The sequence below is a fragment of the Ochotona curzoniae genome, unplaced genomic scaffold (assembly GCF_017591425.1).
Source record: "Ochotona curzoniae isolate NIBS_2020 unplaced genomic scaffold, NIBS_Ocur_1.0 scaffold_3208, whole genome shotgun sequence".
Classification (NCBI taxonomy): domain Eukaryota; kingdom Metazoa; phylum Chordata; class Mammalia; order Lagomorpha; family Ochotonidae; genus Ochotona; species Ochotona curzoniae.
In genome coordinates, this window is record NW_024467106.1 from 55,238,674 (window position 1) to 55,258,629 (window position 19,956).

General features: G+C 39.7%; 1 protein-coding gene across 3 annotated transcripts in view; it reads right to left on the reverse strand.

Annotated features, from left to right (window-relative positions):
• Window positions 1–19,956, reverse strand: part of NTRK2 (neurotrophic receptor tyrosine kinase 2) — a 347,706-nt gene that overhangs the window by 252,239 nt on the left and 75,511 nt on the right. For all 3 annotated transcript variants that reach the window (XM_040963515.1, XM_040963514.1, XM_040963513.1), the window contains 2 exons: window positions 16,948–17,048; window positions 10,500–10,599 (listed from right to left, as the gene is read on the reverse strand). In XM_040963515.1, the coding sequence (XP_040819449.1) occupies window positions 10,500–10,599; window positions 16,948–17,048 (201 nt within the window). The remainder of the gene's footprint in view (window positions 1–10,499; window positions 10,600–16,947; window positions 17,049–19,956) is intronic.

Below are 19,956 nucleotides of genomic sequence, written 5' to 3' on the forward strand. Positions count from 1 at the left end.
CCAGATGGTCACAGAGGAAGCAAATGTGTTTCTACTTTGCTGATGCCTTAATAAAAACAAAACTCTTCATTGCCGTTGGCCTGTCCAAACCTTGGCTTCTGTCATAGGATATGCAACATCTTGGCTTATCACTGTAGTCATGTGGATGACAATCTACTGCATATGAAAGAATATAATTTCCTCAGAATCCCTCTTTTCCTGTCTCAAAAGCTGCAAATATAACTACATTAAAGCCCATTTTTGTATTAAAAAAAATCATTTTAGCTGTTACCATCCCCTCCTTGCAAAAAGAGAAACACGTTAGAAGTATCTATTTGTTCACATTTCCAGATCAAAGAGAAAGGGAATTAGGAAGCTCCCAAACCAATCTCACTCCTGCCCTTCTGTTCATGTCTTTCAGTAAATAATCCTGTCAGAAGAAACTGCTGGAGTAGGTATGGAGCCTAGCAAGCATAACACCTGTGTTCCACACTAGGGCACCTTGGCTCATGCTACTAACTCTTGGTCCTGCTAATGAAGATCCTGGGAGGCAGCCATGATGGTTCAGGTCGTCCGGTTCCTGCCATCCATGTGGGAGACCTGGATTGAAGTTCCGTCTTGGCCCAGTCTCAGGCTCTGTAAACAGCTGGGGAGTAAATCAGTGGATGGGAGATCTCGCTGCCTCTCAAATATGTAAAATTTTAGCAGATAAAACCAAGTGAGTTTGTGATAAAATTCAGTACAATTTAAAAAAAAAACCATTCCAAGGACAATAACAATTAGAACTTGCGATGTTTTATATACAGTGTTTTGAAGAACTTAAGGATTTAAAATAAGCAAACGTTTCAGAAATTTGTATTCGTGTGTTCGTAGAAGTACACTGTAATCATACATTTTTTGTAACCCAATGAAAAATCTTCAAACACTAGAATATACTATACACATTTGTGATATTTTCCTGCAATTTGAAATCAATACAATTTTTTTTAAATTCAGACATACTCTTCCTGAATAATATATTACTAAAAAATCTGAAAAACAACTACATGTTATGAAATTCATTTAAAGAATCCAGCACTGATACTTTCTATCAGTCCTTTACATCTTTATCTCAGTTCTAAACCAAGCACTTAAATAATTCTTATAATCACCTGAGAAATGAGTGTATGAGTTTTTTCAGTTTGCCAAGAAAAGATTAAGATTGCAAGTTTAAAATCTTGCCAAAAATTATGATTAGTGGATTAGAGAGCTAGGGTTGGAACCCAAGCTTGCCTGAGCCTCTAATATTATATTTCTATGCATTTCCAGGATTGAAGACTTAAGAGTTAACAACTTACAAACACGAAAGATGTGAATTATTCAAACAGGCTGTCTTCCCAAGTGCCATGTGACAATTCTGCTGATTTAGAGCTAAATTTGTTTCCCAAGTCATTCAGTATTCTTGCCCAAAATAAAGTAAGATAAAATCAAAGCATATGTTAGAATTTAAGCCAAGTTATTATCTGTGTTCTTCATAAACTCTGAAAAGCTTGTCCACTAAAATCAGATGCTAGAAATAAGGAGGGGAAAAAAAAAACTAAAAGAGAAAAGAAAGGGTGTTTAAAAAAAAAGTAGCAAGGACAGAAGGACAGAGATATGTAAATGTAAAGAATAAAGTAGAATCCAAAAAATAAAGGAAGGGATAAAAAAGAAGAAAACCAGCAGATATCTTAGATTTTGCCTTTTTTTTTTACTATGTCACAATCTAATGAACATATTAAAGACATTTTCCCCACAAGGTATGTGAGGAAAAATAAGTAACAAATTTTCCTGACCTTTAAAGACAAAATCTAGTTTCTTAAAGGGTCTTCAACTTTTCAGTGAAAGTAGCTAGTGGAATGCCCCTAGACAACATTGCACATACTTTCTTAATCACCAGCAAACATCAGCTCCCCCTGACTCACACAGACACATGGGGGCACCCAGAGAAGGCAGGAAATGGGCAGCTAGAGTTTAGATCATTTGCAGCCACTTGGATGAGCAGGATCAGAGTGTCCAATGAGCTTAAGTCAGCCACAGGAGGACAAATGCCACACAATCCCGAGTTGATCTCACAGAGGCAGAAAGCAATGACTGGTCTAACCTAGTCTAGCAAGGTGGAGGGGGAAGGAGAATGAGAGAGAGTGGTTAATGGGCACAGCTGGTAGCAGGAATAACTTCTCATGTCGTACAGCACAGAAGGACAACTAGAGTTGACAATAACTGATTCTGTATTTTAAAATAGCTAGTCAATAGGACTCTGTGTTTCCAACACAAACGAATGGTAAACATCAGGGATGGTGGGTATACCAGTTACCTTGTTCTGATCATTATTCATGGTATACACAAAATGAAACATCACTATATACTCTATAAATATGTAGTTCCTGTGTGTCTAATGAAAAAGACATTAAAAAGCAAAACGAGTTAGGCTCATTTGCAAGGCCTAGCAAGAGTTGTACAGACACTACATAGCCTTTGCAATGGAATGTCTTATAGATTTCCAAGGATTTGATTGGTGTCATCATGTTTTGTTCTCTATCAAGGGTGCTAAGAGAGCAAAGGTGCTCTGTTTGGAACTGTGTCAGGACACTTTTTAAACGAGCCTGCAGAAAGACATGTTCCCTGCCACTACTTTGTGGTTAGTACCTCAAAAAGTTAGATGAAAATGCCTACTGTGAAAAAATTACACATGGATTTCAAATGTTTTTGGCAATGAAGTAAACTTAGCTATTTTTTCCATTTTTTCATGCAGTTCTATAGGATGAGGGATGTCCCTCTCCCCCCTCCCTAACTACCATTCTTCCCACTGTTTTCCCCTATATCACTACAATATCTTTCAACTACATATTCTGCAAACTATTGGAAGTCCCTTTGCATAATCAACAAAACATCAAGATATTTAACAGATGCTTAGTAAGTACACCTAGTGATCAAAAACAAGCATTCCTTATTCCATTATATGTGCACTTAACTTTATTAGTAGTAAAAATGTTTTAATTCAAACGGACAAATCAATAAACAAAAAGGTGTTTCCAAAAGTTGCCAGTGTGTAAGTAATCTGGAAGAGTATTTATACAAAGCCCATCACTCAATATGAATATATAAACACCTTTCTCTCAGAAATCTACATCCAATTATCTGCCTTTATATGGAAGCATTGTATGAAATAACTTGGTGAAAACTTAGTAAACACTTAGACATCCATTAAAAGAAAAAAAGTCTAGCTCACCAATGATCATAATTACAGCAGAAAATTCAGACATAGCACTTACTGAATGGCAGGAGCATTCCCAAGTGCTTCATAAATATAATCTCAGTCTTGCTTCACAGAAATTCTGTGGGGCAGGCATGATTATTGTTCCATGACAAATCGAAATATTAAGTGTCTCCAATAGGTTAGGAGAAGACTGTGTGTGGATTTCAAACATTTTTGCATCAAAATGAACTGACTATTTTCATTCAATATTCAAAGTCCTCTTATAATAAGGCAAGCGAGGGGGAGTTACGTGCTCACACAGCTGTTCAGGGTTAGAGTTTGGTTTCAGTCTACTTGGAAATACTATTAAATAAAATACAGGAAACTCCTGAGCACCAAACTAGGCAACCTGTTTAACCTTTAAGAATACGCAGAATGAAACTGGCATTATAGCTCCTTTATATAACCAAAAATGAAACTATACATATGATCACTTACATAATATAGGCTGCCTGCGAGGCCAAAACACTTCTCTCTGGGAGTGAAAATGGTAACGAAAGAAGGTGCCATTGAACTCTTGCTTTTAAGTTTATGTACTTCTACACTATTGAAATGTTTGAAAAACAACAATGTATGTACTTGTGACTGTCATGATTTTTTAAATTTTTTTTTCCAAGGAAATTTGGGGCAGGGTGTAAGGAAAAAGAATTTGTCCTCACAGATGTTTTTACAACTGTGTCTCTCGCTTTTAGTCACATCCTTCCCTCTTCTAAAAGTTGATCCAAATATTTGTTAAACACAACCTCCTAAACTTTCCAGAACTGTTTTCAGTTCATACAAAAGACTTTAACCTTCCACCTCTGTTGCTTTGGCCCCACTGTATTTAAAACACACACACACACACACACACACACACACACACACACACACACACATTTGGGGTTGCTGTTAAAAGAAATTTATAAAATCAATTATAAGAACGACAACTTAAGAGTTGGAACTTTGACTTTCGAGTTAAGAAACCCTGATCCTTCATTCCCTGGTAGTGTAGATTGTTGGCCTTTAATAAGGGGAAACTTCCATATTTCAAATAGCAAGAAAGCATGTGTACGGTGGCGTTTATTTTCCAGATATGAGACACTGCAGAGGACATCTGCAGGATATCAACACAGAATAAGACAAAAAGAAGTTTCCTCTTCCAGTTCATCCTATAGGAACTTCTTAGGGTCACTTAAATGCCTTACATTACAAAGACAAAGGATGTGTCCATCCTTAGAGAACAAATAGCATGCATGCACTTGCATCAGGAAGCACTAGAAACACTGCTCCAGCACAACAGTTGCCAAGCCCCTGCTCCTTGCTGGCCTATTTGCTTTGTTTGCAATGCTGTGCACCACTGGTGCCGCAGCCCAGGCTGCCAACAAGGAGGATTCAGAAGACCTGGAATCCCTGTGCCTGTAGATGCTTCCATCTCCACTTCACATGCACTTCTCCATCTTCAGTGAGCAGAGAGAGTCAGGAAGCAATACGGGAACTAAACACAGGACTTGGTTACAACACAAGTGGGAGCATTCAAAGGACTGGTAAATAAAGCTGCTCTGGAAAATTCTTTGAGCTCCATTTCAGTGAAAACTAAGATTAAAATACTTAAGTAGGGAGAGGATAAAATTATACTTAAGTATAGGGGTATCAATACAAATACATATTTAGATAGATTTATTATAATGCTATGCTTCCATATTAAGCCACAGATAAAGAATCTCTACACAGACAGCCAAGAGCTGGAGAGCCTTATTCAGGATTTTTGCAAGTATGTTAAATAGATATTCAACCAAAAAGTCATAGGGCACAATGGGGCACTATAAGGCACAGACATGAACACAGCAAAATGAACTGGGATAGGAAACATTCTACAAGATATAGGCATTGGTAAAGACTTCTTAGAAAAGTCACCAAAAGCACAGGCAGTCAAAGTCAAAATAAACAAATGGGACTACGTCAAGCTATAAAGCTTCTGTACTACAAAGGAAATGATCAACAGAGTGAAGAAGCAACCAACAGAATGGGGAAAAAAAATTTTGCAAGCCACACAGCCAATAGGGGACTAACATCCAGGATCTATAAAGAGCTTCAGAAACTCAACAATAGCAAAACAAGCAACCCCATGAAGAAATGGGCCAAAAAAAAAAAAAATGAGCAGGCACTTTCTCAAAAGAACAAATTCAGATGACTAGCAGACATATGAAAAAATGACTAGGCTCTCTAGCTGTCAAGGAAATATAAAACAAATAAACAAAAAAAAGTCACACAGAGGTTCCACCTAATTCCAGTGAGATTAGTCTACATTCGGAAATCTACTAACAACGCTTGCTGGTGTGAAGCAGAGAGAAAGGTATACTACTTCATTGTTGGTGGGACTGTAGGCTACTGTAGCCATTATGAAAGTCAGTATGGAGAATTCTAAGACAACTGAAACTTGATTTACCATGAACCAGCTATCCTACTCCTGGGAATATATCCAAATGAAATGAAATCTGCATATGAATAAGTTGACCTACAACCCTATAATTACAGCAGCACAATCAGAAATAGCAAAGTGGAAACAACTCAGATGCCTACTGAAAGAGGAACAGATAAGGAAACTGTAGTACACCTACTCCATGGAATGCTAGTCAACCATTAAAAAGAATGAAAATCTAACATTTGCAACAAAATGGTTCCAATTAAAAACCATTATGCTCAGTGAAATAAACCAATTCCAAAGGACAAAAATATCATAGGTTCTCTCTGATGTAAGACAATCTTCACGCAAAATACAAGATCAACAGATATACAGGTACACATATATAGACACCTATTTTCATAATTGAATTATATTATGGAAAGTAGTATACCAGGAAGTAAAGATATACTGCAGTATGTATCTCTACTCCTGAATAAAAGGAGAACTCCCAATGAATCTACCTTGACAATAGGATGCTAGACTGTCTACTTTGTCTATATCTACAACGTCTTGTTACGCTAAACAACTGAATGTTGGACTCATGATTGTTACTGAATACTATGCTATAATAATAATATGAGGCGGGGGGGGCGGGAGGAGGGAATAGTGGAGGGAGTGATGGGGAAGAGGGGGCAGAGAAAAATTCCTGTTCCTATGAAACCAAACTATGAAGAACAATAAAGAAAAGATTATACCTCTTGACATCTTCATTGAGACAGAGCCAACAGCCTGCCAGCCAGTAGTAATCAGAAGCTTAAATCCTATCAAGCAACAGTGGAAGAACCCTTCTAGGATAACAGCAAGAGCTGAGCCACCATCTGACACCTATGCTGGTTTCTGAGATGAGCAAAAGAACATCTTCCAAAGCTGTAGATTTGAAGGCGATGGGACAGACTGAAGATGCTCATAAGCAAAATGAAAACGCAAAGCAAATTCTCCATATTTAGGCAATAGCATTTGTTTAAAACAACTTGAGGGGGCCAATGTTGAAGTTCAGGGAGTTGTCACCAGTATCTGACCTCCAGGCACACATCTGAATCCTGACTGCACTGCCTCTAATCTAGCTCCCTGCTAGCACTTCTGAGAAAACAGCAGATAATGGTACCAGTTTGGGCCCTTGTCTTCCATAGGGAGACCTGGATGGAGTTCCTAGATCCTGGCTTCAGCCTCGCCCAGCATCAGCTGTTGCAGGAATTTGGGAGTGAATCAGCAGATAGAAGATTGTGTGTGTGTGTGTGTACATGCGTGTCTCTTGCTGTCATGTGAAATAACTAAATAATTCTTCAGAACTAAAAATGTGAAACCTACATAGCAATAAACAAAACCTATAATAATCTGTTAAAAATTGGGAGCATGTACCCTTTAGCAACTTAAGGAAGTCTCTATGTTCTGCTACTATTTGGATATGGTTTTTCCCATGAAGGTTAATATACTAAAAGTTTAGCCCAGAGTATGGAATTGTTGAGACCTTTAAGAAGTGCAGTCTCGTGGGCCAGGGGTAGCTCATGGGTTTCTCACTTGCTGAATGATTGATGTGTCTCATAGGAGTGAATTAAGCCTGACAGGGCTACGTTAGTTCTCAACCAAGCAGGTTGTTGTAAGAAGAGGTCAACCTGCACCATGGCCCCTTTTGCATGTACCCAAGGCCTTCTCTGTTTCTCTACCATGTCATGACACAGTAAGTACACTAGCACCATGATGATTGGAGCCTCAGCCACCAAAATGTGAACCAAGTAAATCTCTGCTTTGTGAAGTAGCCAGCCTCAGACATTTTGTTACAGCATTCAAAAACAGATCGAAGAAGTATCTATTTAGTTAGTCACCGGCTACTCATTCCCCCCAACATATTAGTGCTACCAGAATCAGGCACTGGTAAGTAAAGATGAATAAGAACAACATGAAGAATTACGCCTGTTTTGAATTGTACCATCAGCCTTCAGTTTAGAGGCAAATGACAGAACAGAAGAGGTTGGCTAAATGACATGTACAGTCCTGTAGACCAAGTTTACCACTTGTGTTCTCAAACCTAGGTTTAACTTATGAGTTTGGAATGTGACCACCTGCCCAGGGAAGCAATGCCCTCAATCATTTTAACTTAATTTGTCTTGTACTTAACTGAAGTGTGATCTTTTGTATAGCCCTCAACCCTTTAAATCTACAGCATTAAACAATGGCTGTCATCTCAATGTTTCTACCACAGATTCAAACAGCGGACACTTGATGCAAACTGAGTAAAATCAGTAAAAGAACAAAAAAGCTAAGGAAGTGTAAGTGTAGGCTAGCAGCTCTCCTTCTCTCCTAATCTATCTCCAGAATCGGTATTAGGTGTGGAGGAATAACCTTCCTGAAGATGCATATTTTGGACAAGCCGTAATCTGCAATAATATCTCTGCACCTCAATCCCTGGCCTCTCACAGAGAGATTCAGGCATAGTTCAGCCTATTTCAGCTCAGAAAACACAACTGCCAGAGTGTATAATAGTGTTTTCTACATATCATTCTCTGTTTCAGACATGAGAATTTCATTGGGAATCTCAGCTCTAATAGTATTTAAAATACTTCCACTTGCATTATTTTTTAAACACCACTTGTGATGCAGTTTCATTTGCACTTGATGCATGTGACACATCTTAATTTTTCTAGATCTCCAGAGAGAATCGATTCAGCATCTGATTTGTGAAACAATCACCTCAGATCAGGCCCATTTTGATCACATCACAGCACAGATGAATGTGCAGCTAAAAATAGGAAAATAGGCTGTTCTGAACAAGAATCTGAGCCTCCGAGACAAAATTCCTAAAAACTACTTTATTTATGTTTTCAAACGTGGGTGCAAGGCACACAGTATTAGAGTTATTGTTGTAGAGAGTCGGCTGCTGGTCCTGTGACTAGGCTCAACAAGCTCCTTCTCATGATCTATTAAGGACACTTTCAGTCAACTTAGGTGCTTTAGTCACGATCATTTCAAATTATCCAAATAAAATACCATTCCAGCCTTCGTGCTGGGCTCTCATCATGGAATATAAGGGGGCTTCAATCAGTTTGTGTACCACAAGATCCACCACCTTCTTCCTTCATCGTTGTACTTCAGCCAACAGGTGGGCACCTTTTCTTTTTCTACGGTTATACTTACAGACAGTACATAAGCAGACATTCATTGACTTCCTAGACCAAGAGTGGAAACAGGACGCCCCACTTTTGTTTCAAAGAACCCCAAAACTTTTGCTGAGTCCCCCTCAACATGTCCTATCTCTAAGTGGCCCATGAAATAAAAGGATAACCCACTATTAGAATCTGGTACTGTCTGCCAAACTCTCTGCTTGCAGACATACCACCACAATGCCTCTAAGAAAGAATGTACGTGTGAATATCAACAGAAGCAGAATGTCATGGAAGGCAGACACGACGCAGAGTGCAGCAGCCTAGCCCATGCCTGGATATGCACTAAGACAGTAAGACCTGGAAATATCTAGGTCAAGCCATGGATGAGCTTGTTTATGACATCATACTCAGAAGGAAACCAGGTAGCCCAGGTGTTCCACATGGGACAGTAATTCTCCAAGAACACTTGGGCCACCACAGCATCAGCACTGTCGGGAAAATAGAAATTGTGCCTGTTCTTGGGTTCATTCAGATCTATTCCATCCAAAACTGGAAGTTTCACAGGGATCCAGTCAGACAGCCATCAAGACAGATGAATCAAAAGCATCAAACTGCATTTGTTCTTTCAAAACCTAGCTAATTATTGGGGAAGGAAAGATCATTTCTCCTCCTAAAGGCTTATTAAGGAACAGGTGGCTCAAGGCAATGCCGAGGGTATTTTCAGAATTTCTTTTTCCCGAATCTCAGTTGACCACTATTCCTTTGTGTAGTATTCTTTGTCCCATAAACAGATCTGATCTATCCCATGCTCAAATATATGCTGAGCAACTCACTGCTGTTAACATATTTTCTGTCAAGTAAGCAAGCAACATTAATGGTAATTCTAACAGATCACAGAGATTTTTTAACAAAGAAAAATGCTAGAATTGCTCTCTGATACAACTAAGTCACCACAAATTCTCCCAATTTTCCCACTTTCACACTTAGAATAGTCTACACAAAACATGGCAATAACTTATTAGTTAAAGCATAATGTTCTAACTTAGCTGCAGCTGCTTCTAAATCAGTGAAGCATCTCACTTCTTAGACAAGAACATTGATCCAAGTATCTCCTCTGAAAAAACAAACAAACAAACAAAACCCACAATGTTCTATTCTTGGTCCCTAAGTTTAAATCCGGCATTGAGAATCTTTGCACCTTAGCAAAAAGTTATCCATTAACATAAATGTCAACAGACCACCAATATCTATTCTCATTTTGCTTACCAGCTCTGCTACTTAAGTTTCCAAAGCTGAGAACATGGAAAAACAGTAGCAACACTAAAAGCATACAGCTGAAGATTGGGAACTCAAAATGCACAGCATAAAATACACCTGCTACCCTATAACAGCTGTGTTTTTTTGCTGACCTTTCTGAATCAAAAGAGAAAGCACAGCCCTGTCCCTTGGCCTGCATCACTGTCAATCACTGGATACTCTAGAACCAGTCCCATGTCTTTGGAACAACTGTCCTCATGGAAAAGTGGGCAGTGCTAAGTAGTGGACATTATTCTCTTTCTTCATGTGCGGTATCATATCCTTCTTGCTACTTTTCTTCAGCCTTAAAGCCCAGCTACTTCCTTTGTTAGTGGTAATTAGCATTAGTCATGAGCCAAAAATGATTTCAAATAAGAAATAAAGTAAATACAACCCTTCTTACCTTTCATGCCAAACTTGGAGTGTCTTGCCAACCTAAGCAGAAACAGCATTACCACCAGACAAAATCCTACCACAGATGCAATTACCACCACAGCATAGACCTGGGGGAGAAAGAGAAGCAGTATCAGTTCCCTCTGTTCAGAGAATGTCGATGATGATGACAGCTAATATTTACCAAATGCTTACTAAGATCTTTTTACACGTCAGTTCACTTAGTCCTCACCAACTGTATGTCTGAGATCTGGGTCAAAAGCAGCCATTCTCAATCAGGAATGGTAATGCCTCTCAGGGGACATTCAGCACTTCTGGGCTGTCACATCCACTGCTAGGGTACGACCAGCACTGAGGGGATGCGGGCCAACGATGCCGTTAAACTTCTTTCTGTGACCAAGGAAAGGCAACACTGATAAACTCTGCTCCACCTTGTTCTACACCTCTTGGCCTCCCTGCCACGGAAAATGCTAACTTTCCAAAATGTGAGCTGCTTTGTCATCCTACTGCCAGAATAAGATGGCTGAGCAAAGGTGTCAGTCACGACACACAGTGCAGCAGGACAGAGCCTTTGCTGTTTGAAGCCACCATGACTTCGTGGGGTGGGGGCTGCTGCCGCAGAGCTCTTCCTCTTGCATCTCCATCTCACACTGCCAGGCACTGCAGAGTGGAGACTAGGAACACTAGTCCATCCTGAGAACAAAATTTCAATTTGCCACTTATTAGCTGTACAATGTCAGAACTACTTAACCTCTCCGCATCTCGTAAGTATTGTGCCTAACATGAAAAATAGAATTAATCCTATGCAATGAGCTAACACAGATAATGAGCTTAGAACACCACACACAAAAATACATAATAAATCACTGTTAGCCATAAACCATGGTGGTAATAATGATAATGAAAATGCAACTAAGATTTAAGAAAAAAAAATGAAACAATCACCCCATTAAAAAATGTTTGTTGTTGTTATTGTTGTGTTTGTTTTTGTTTTGTTTTTTGAAAGGGAGAAGAAGAGAAAGATTGTTCTCTCATTTGCAGGTTTATACCCCAAAGGAACACAATACAGGCTTCCCATGAGGGTGAAAGGGACCCGACCACTTGAGCTACCACCTGCTACCTCCCAGGCTATATATCAGCAGGAATTGGAAGTAAGGTGAAGACAGGACTCAAAATTGGGCACTTGCTTAAGAAAAGCCAGAGTCCCAAGCAGCAGCTTAATTGCTTATGTTAGATCTCAGTTCTGCAAGTTCAGAAGTTGAACACAAGTGTAAAACCAGTGTGTTATCCACTGCACTGTCTCTCCAGAGCAGGAGACAGGATGACAAGAAAACATTAGCACATGGCCAAGCCTTCCACCACTTCTGAACATCACATGAAGACAGCATCAAGTCAGTTACAGAGCACAGAAAATGCCAGAAAGTAGTCTAGAAACACACTTCCCCTGGGCTTTGGCTCTCTGTAGCTCCACTAGAAAAAATTCTCTGCGAATATACAATCTGAGCCTTTCCTCTCTTTCTGTGGCCTTATGCACACAGAATCGTAGCAATTTCTGTAGGGCTAATTATGGTCAAGCTTGGTCTAATTAAAACCATTTCCCTCAAATTTCCCAATTTGGTATGTTTTTCTAAAAGTATTTATTTCTAAATAATTTTATGAGAAAGAGATCATAATATTTTGGTTTAAGTTTCTCTTAACTAAATACACGAATTTTATTTATTTATTTATTATTAAATCCAGGACTTCCACAGGAATGGGCAACTGCCTAAATGAACAAGTTCAAATTCCATTTTCTAGGTAAGAAAACTGGGATGGAGAAGCTTGCAGGATGATCTTCCCTGAGCCCCCAGCACCACCTTTCACTTACTTTGGAAAGTCTTTAACAGGACTAGACCCGGGAGGCTCTAGGTTCTGATGTTCACAGAACTCTGTCTTCACTAGCTGGAAGACAATAAAAGGCCATCCACTTTCCATTTTCTCATTGGACAATAATGCCTGCTGTGTTTTTCCTATCTGGAAATGGAAAAGGAGCTGTACTGCACTGAGGTGCTAACAATCTGAAAACAAACACTTGAACCTACTGAAATCATTCTAAACCTACAGCCTTTTGGCAGGTGTTGTAACACAGAGGGTTAAGTCATTGCCTGGGGCACCCACATCCCAGGTCAGACTTCCAGTTTGAGTACAAGTCACTCTACTTCTGATTCAGCTTCCTGTTAGAGTATCCTGGGAGAGAGGGAGGTTCAAGCACTTTAGTGTCTGCTACCCACTTGGCAGACCTAGACAAGTTTCAGGTTCCTCCAGCTTCACTCTGCTCCAGCCCTTGGGGAGTAAAACCAGCAGATGGAATGTCCTAGTCTCTCCCTCTTTCTTTCTCTTTCTCTTCAAGTAAATGAAAATAAACAAACATCCGACTTTTTAAATGTTTGCTAAATAACAATCCAGCAAATCACACCCTCAAAATGGACTGCTTGAAGATGATAGTTTCCTATAGTGGGCAAGTGCCGTGTAAGCACAATGGGTCTGATTGTTTGGTTAAGTGGCAGCTTTTCATCTGATGTTATGATCTTAGGCAGGAGCAAAAGAGATCTCTCCTTTCTCATGAATCCAAGAAATGTGAAGATCACCTGTTGGCCAGAAAGTCAGTGTTTGAGGCTGTTCTCCAGATGTTCCTGCAACACCTTTAGTTTCTGAGCCATGTTTCTATCTCCCCTACTCTTCTCACTAAATAATCTTCCCCGTAATTAGAGGCTGTATATGAATCCAATGTATGACCCACACATAACTAATGCTTTATTTCAATCCTACAAAACATGGCCTTGCAGAGTTTTAGAGCCACAGGTAGAACTGTGCCCAGACCATCAACAAAGATAATTTTTGCATTTATGTCTTTCAGTAAAAAAAAAAATGCTACACATACTTTAGGCTTCATTGAGATGTGACACTAACATTTTATACTTGAATTTAGAAAAAGAAAACAAAAAAATTACTTATTTGGATTTAGAGACAGAAAACCAAACTTTTAGTAATTGAGTTTTATACACGGCTGCAGGTTTTTTCAAACTAAAAAAATATTAAGTGGCAGGATAAGACAATAAAACCTGAAAGAATACAAGGCTGGAAGCCACAACTATCCTCCTGCTGACTGGCTACGTGATTCGTTCCTGCTCCTTCAGAGCAAAGGATGCACATTCATCCATGAAAATGTATGTGCTGGCACACATGCAGGGATTACCACACTGCGCACGTACATTCTGAGGGCAGCTGCCCTGGATTTGTAGATGGCCCCCCTCTCCCCACTGTTCTTGACTTGGGTCAAGGATACAACCTGTCTCTACTAGTCTACCAAAGCTTAACTAATCACCTCACTTCCAGGCTGTGTTCTGTAACCTTTCTGTGTGCTCACCATAAATCAAGCTGCAAGCTTTTCTGAATATCTACCAGGTGTTAGACAACGTTCTCCAGGCATTAGGGACACAGGAGTAAGGAACACGTGGTACCTATAGAGCCTCACTCTCCCCTTATCCACAGGGGAAGCATTCCAAGACTGTCAGTGGATTCCTGAAACTACAGATGGTGGCAAACCCTGTATATGTGTGTGCATATGTACACACATATAGATGCATATATATACATATGCATATTTGCCAGTGATAAACTATATAAATTAGACACAGGAAGAAATTGGCAACAGTAACTGATAATATAAAGTAAAATGGTTAGAGCAATAAGCTATCATGAAATTTGGGGATTTGGGGAACTTAAAGAGCTATCCAAACATTTGCACTATAATATGACAGTAGATTAGACTTAATAGCCACAAGAGCTACTAAGTGCCTCATGGGTGAGTAGCTTATAAGATGTGGATACACTGGACAACAGCATGATTCATACCCCAAGAGGGCAGAACATGCAGTTTGGGATTTCATCACATAATTCACATGGATGTCCAATTAAAATCCATGAATTGCTTATTTCCAGAGTTTTGCACTTAATATTTTCAGATCAGAGTTGGCCATGGTAACAGAAATTGAAAAAAAAAAAAAACTGTGAAAACAAAACCACAAAGATACCACAAAGATTAAGGAGAAGCTACTGTGCTGAAAATCTTACTAGAGTTTGGAGCAGGGTGGGGAGGTGACAAGACATTAAACAAGCAACTAAGCTAACCCTAAACAATGACCCTGCTCAGAAGAAATGAAAGAGGGCACAGCCAGAGTGCTGGCTATTAGGAGGCACACGCCTGGCAGGAGACAGTAATGGAAAGAAGTCTGGTGCAGTCAGGAGCCAACCAGAAAACACAGGTGAGAAGCCCTAGGAAGAGTGCAGGCAATAAGTCAGAGAGGATGGTGAGGGCAAGATTATGGAAGACCTTATAAGCCACCACAATGACTTTGCTTTTTCTAATAGACATTTTATTACAGGTGCATCAAAAAGACTGAGAATTATAATTTTTTTTAAAGATTTATTTTTATTATTTTTTCATTGGAAAGGCGGATATACAGAGAGGAGAGACAGAGAGGAAGATCTTCCATCCAATGATTCACTCCCCAAGTGAGCGCAACGGTCGATACTATGCCGATCCGAAGCCAGGAGCCTCTTCCGGGTCTCCCACGCGGGTGCAGGGTCCCAAAGCCTTGGGCCGTCCTCGACTGCTTTCCCAGGCCACAGGCAGGGAGCTGGAAGGGAAGCGGGGCTGCCGGGATTAGAACCGGCGCCCATATGGGATCCCAGGCGTGCAAGGCGAGGACTTAACCACTTGCGCCATCGCGCCGGGCCCGAGAATTATAATTTTTAAAAAGTAATGTAAATGCAGGCATGTGGTGCAGTGGGTGACGGCTGAAGCACTTGGCCCTTGCCCCCCTCATGGGAGATCCAGATGAAGTTTCAAGCTCTTGGTTTTAGACGGGTCTAGCCCTACCTGTTGTAAATATTTGGGGAATTAATCTGTTGATGGATGATGCTCTCTTCTCTATCTCTCTGCCTTTCAAATAAAGTGAAAATAATTTTTAAAAATTTAGGTTTTTTAGGGGAAAAAATAGGAAATGCTGATTCTTATGACAACAAGGATAAGCCTAGAGGATTTAATGCAAGGTGAAATAAGCCAGTCACAGACGGATAAACACTTTATGATCTCACTATGTGTGGAATCTTAAAAAGCCTCACATGCAGGATTAGGAGTAATCTGGGGAGCGGGGTGGAGTCAGAAGGCTGGGGAGTGCACTGAGGCAACAGGAGAAAGACAGTGTCCATCAGGGACAAAGCTGTAGCCAGATGGGAGGAAGACGTTCTTGTATCTAACTCCATGGTTATAGCCAACAGCAATGCAGTACGTAACAGCAGAATGGGAGGAATTTTCATATTCTCTCTGCAAGGAGACAATAAATATTTGAGGTGATGGAAACTGATCACTCACTAAGATTTGATCATTTCACAATATATGTGTTCCAAACCATCTCTTTAGATTCCATGAAGATACCCACTTACTTGTCAATCAGTAAACTAAAACAAAAAAAGAAAGATAAAGAGAAAACAAATCCTTGTCCTGATTTGTGCTTTAAAAAAAAAAAACACATGCATGCCCAATAAAACTTCATGTATGGACACTGAAATTTGAATTACATAAGACTGTATATGCTATAGTGCATTATTCTTTAGATATTCTTTAGATTCTTTTTTTCACCAAAAAAAAGAACAAAAGCTACTTTAAAATGTAAAAGCCAGTCTTAGCCTGCAAACTACGCAAGACAAGTGATAAGCTGGCCTTGGACCATGGACCAAAGTTTACCAAAGCTTAGTTTAGCTTGACACTATGGCAATGGAAGTGAGAGACATGAATGGATTTGAACTCTGTAGGGAGGCAGAACTCAAAGATAGTGCTAACTGAGTACAAATCAAGAACAAATAAAAGAGTGAACAAAAGAAGAAATAAATCAATCAGTGACAACAGCCTTACCACTTTCCTTAAGCCTTTCAATTAATTCCTCAAACACACAGTGCACTCTTTACATAGGAACAATAAAGATGTCTTGTTGATGGATTGAGCATTTACCCTAGTGATTAGGGACCCTATTCCTGCATCCCTCAGCCCCAGCTTCTGACTCTAGCTTCCGGGTAATATGTAAACTCCAGGACCAAGTGGGAATGGCTCATGCAGCTATGTTCCTGACATCTATGTGTGAGACCTGGATTGAGTTTCTGGCTCCTGGCTTCTGCTTCAGCTCAGTACTCACCATCATGAGCCATTTGAGAAGTGAACCAACAGGTGAGAGTGATTCTCTCTCTCTTTCTCTCTGTCTTTCTCTATCAATCATTGCTGAATTTACATATCAAATTGCCTCTCAAAATAATACAAAAAGAATTCAACAACATCAGATTGAAGCAGGTGCATTCTTTCAACATGTCAACATCCAAAATGCTTGCAACCAACCTAGAAAACACCTGTTTATCTCACTTACCGAAAGATGTTCTCGACCTGTATCATCAATAATGCCTGTGGGAGGGATTTCACTGCTTCTGTTCGTGGTATCCCCAATATCATTGGCTGCAGTACCATAATCTTAAATTGGAGAAAGGAAAAAGATAAGAAACGTGAAGTTCTCATCAGGTTTCCAAGAAACATGGGACCACAATATGGCCCAGCAGTAAACAAGACAAATCACAAAGATTACAAACCAATGACCGTGTGACCAAGGAGGAACATGAGCTGAGCTGAACCTCCTGTAGTGGGGGGCCTGGATGTCCATATCTTTTCAATCCAAGTCTTTACATCATTGTGCTGTTAGTCAAATTCTAAACTTGGTTTGGAGTTTTTTTCATTGTACATTAGAATGTATCCCATTGTTGCAGGTGAATTTTAAATAAATATGAAAAGGAACTCATCATCTGAGTCATAGACAGATAACCCAGGGAGCATCTTTCAATCACAGGTGAAGGATATCAGCCTAAATAAGGTTATCAAGAGGGCCTGGCACAGTAGCCTAGTGGATTAAGTCCTTGCCTTGCACGTGCCAGGATCTCATATGGATGCCAGTTCTAATCTCATCAGTCCCACTTCCCATCCAGCTCCCTGCTTGTGGCCTGGGAAGGCAGACAAGCATGACCCAGGGCATTAGGACCCTGCACCCATGTTTGAGACCCAGAAGAAGCTGCTGGCTTTGGATCAGCTCAGCTCCATCCATGGTAGTCACTTGGGGAGTGAATCAATGAACTGAAAATCTTCCTCTCTGTCTTTCCTTTTCTCTGTATATCTGACTTTCCGGTAAAAATAAAATAAATCTCTGAAGAAAATTTTTATGAAGAGTGCAATGCCTCCAGCAGGAAGGTGGCAGAGCCCAGACAGAAGCCCAGGCAACTGTGGAAAACATCCTGTTAGGACAGGGGCATCCTACCTGAGTGGTGAATATACATGTTTAACAACCTGTACTGCCAGCACCAAGATGGAGCATCAGAACTTAACTTTAAGTATTCCAACTTGCCAATATATCCATTTCAGAATTACCAACAGGTAGGTCAACATGACATTTAAGACTTAAAGATATGACCTCATTTTACTCTATCTCAAGACGCAGTTGTTGTCTTGTGGGTCAGTTTCAACTTACATGGCTCAGGATGGAAGTCAATGAATTTCTGTGTGTTTACTCAAAACTTTTATTGGTAATCTCACATAGAAAAAACTTGCTACATTCGTTGCAAGCAATATCATTTATAAGTGTTTGTATTTTGATTTTAAATAGATACAGTGCCAATAAGTTCCATCCTGAGAAGACTGCTTCATTATACCAGTTTCAGCTAGATTTCTCCAGGTAAAATCACCACACTGGCCTCATAGGAACAATTCCATTAACAGAATGTTGCGTTGAAGGTGAGTGAAAAGTAGCAAAAAAAAAAAAACAAAACAAAACAACTTACTTTTGTTTTGTTTGTAATACCAGAAAGCACATCGTCACGTTTATTCTTAATATCTTAACACTTACTAATTTATAACACTAACAGATTTGTTAATTTTTTCTTCTTTATATGAGAGCCAATCACTCATTCAAAATTTAAATTATTTAAAGCAGCTGTAGGTTAGTATTCTTATACTTTGGGCCACAATATCAAAACAAAATTGGAGGACATTGCAAAATAAAGTTTTTAAAGCCTTGAAATAATCAGGAAGGAATTCAAACTACCTTAAAAATGTAAAAAAAAAAAAATCACAATTTTCTGTGACACATTTTGAAATATTCTTTCTATAAAGCATTATCAGGACAGAGTTAAAAAAAAAAAAGACAAATCACATACATAAAACCAGCCAAACCACAACCTGAAAGTAAAAAGGTCTAACATGCATCATCCGACAAAGAGGATGCAATTCTCCAGATAAAATAAGCTCAGGTTAAATACAAACACATACTGTGAACAAACGTGGAACTTTATAGAAAAAAAGCTATGTCTAAATATCACACGAAAGAGTAAAATATTTTGCTCCGTGAGTATGTGAGTACAATGTTTTCATCCGTGTAATTTTCAATTGTTCTTACACTTCAAGCTTACTCTTGAAAGCCTGCCATTCCTTTAGCAGTGGCTCTGCCATCAGGAAAGTGGTCTGGCAGAGTTTAAAGATGGATTTTTACACCTACTGAAGTAACACTGTGTTCCGTCAAAGCAGCAGACAAGAGAGAACTGTTCAGGCAAATCTAACGTAATAGGCCTCTTGTCTCCTCTTCACATACTCCTTGTTCAGGAACCGGGGCAGTTAACCTCCACTCCAAGGTGGGTCAGGTAACCAAGACTGATTTCACTCCTCCTTTCAGTAGCAAAGGCACCAATGGACCAGGACCCAAAGGGGTCTTGAAGGCCATACCAAGAGAGTGAATGGAAGTCTCGGGGGAAAGTTGGCCTGCTCTGAGACCTCCTCTTCTGCTCCTCCCTGTGTGTACTCAGTGTTGACAGCTCATACTCATCCACTGACATCATCTCATAATCAAAGGGAAGCTAGGCCTCCATGAGCAGCACAGTGGGCAGAGGTATGCAGAGAGGAAAGGAACTTGGATTCCCAACAACACAGCTGAGCCACTGGTTTTATGGAAGTCGACCTTGGGGAGTTCTGTAGATGAGCCAAGCTGCCTCACTAGCCAAAAAAGGTAATTGTGAATTGGGTTTACTGGCATAGCCAGAAATGGATACACTTTCTTTTTCTTGGTAGTCATGGCTCTTACACAGGTAATTAGTTCCCAGTTATGGAAACAACATGCCTGTTACAACAGAATGGATTTACTAGTTCCAAGAACAGAGGAGGAGAGAGAAAATTCTATTTACAGGCACTGTAAATATCAAGGGAAAACAGCTATCAATACTGAACAATTTCTGAAATATTGTTAGGCTCACCAAATACTTAAATTACATATTTAACTAAGCTTGGAAATCGTCTTTGAGTTGATTTATTTCATTATACATAAACATTTTGAAAAAATACAAAGCAG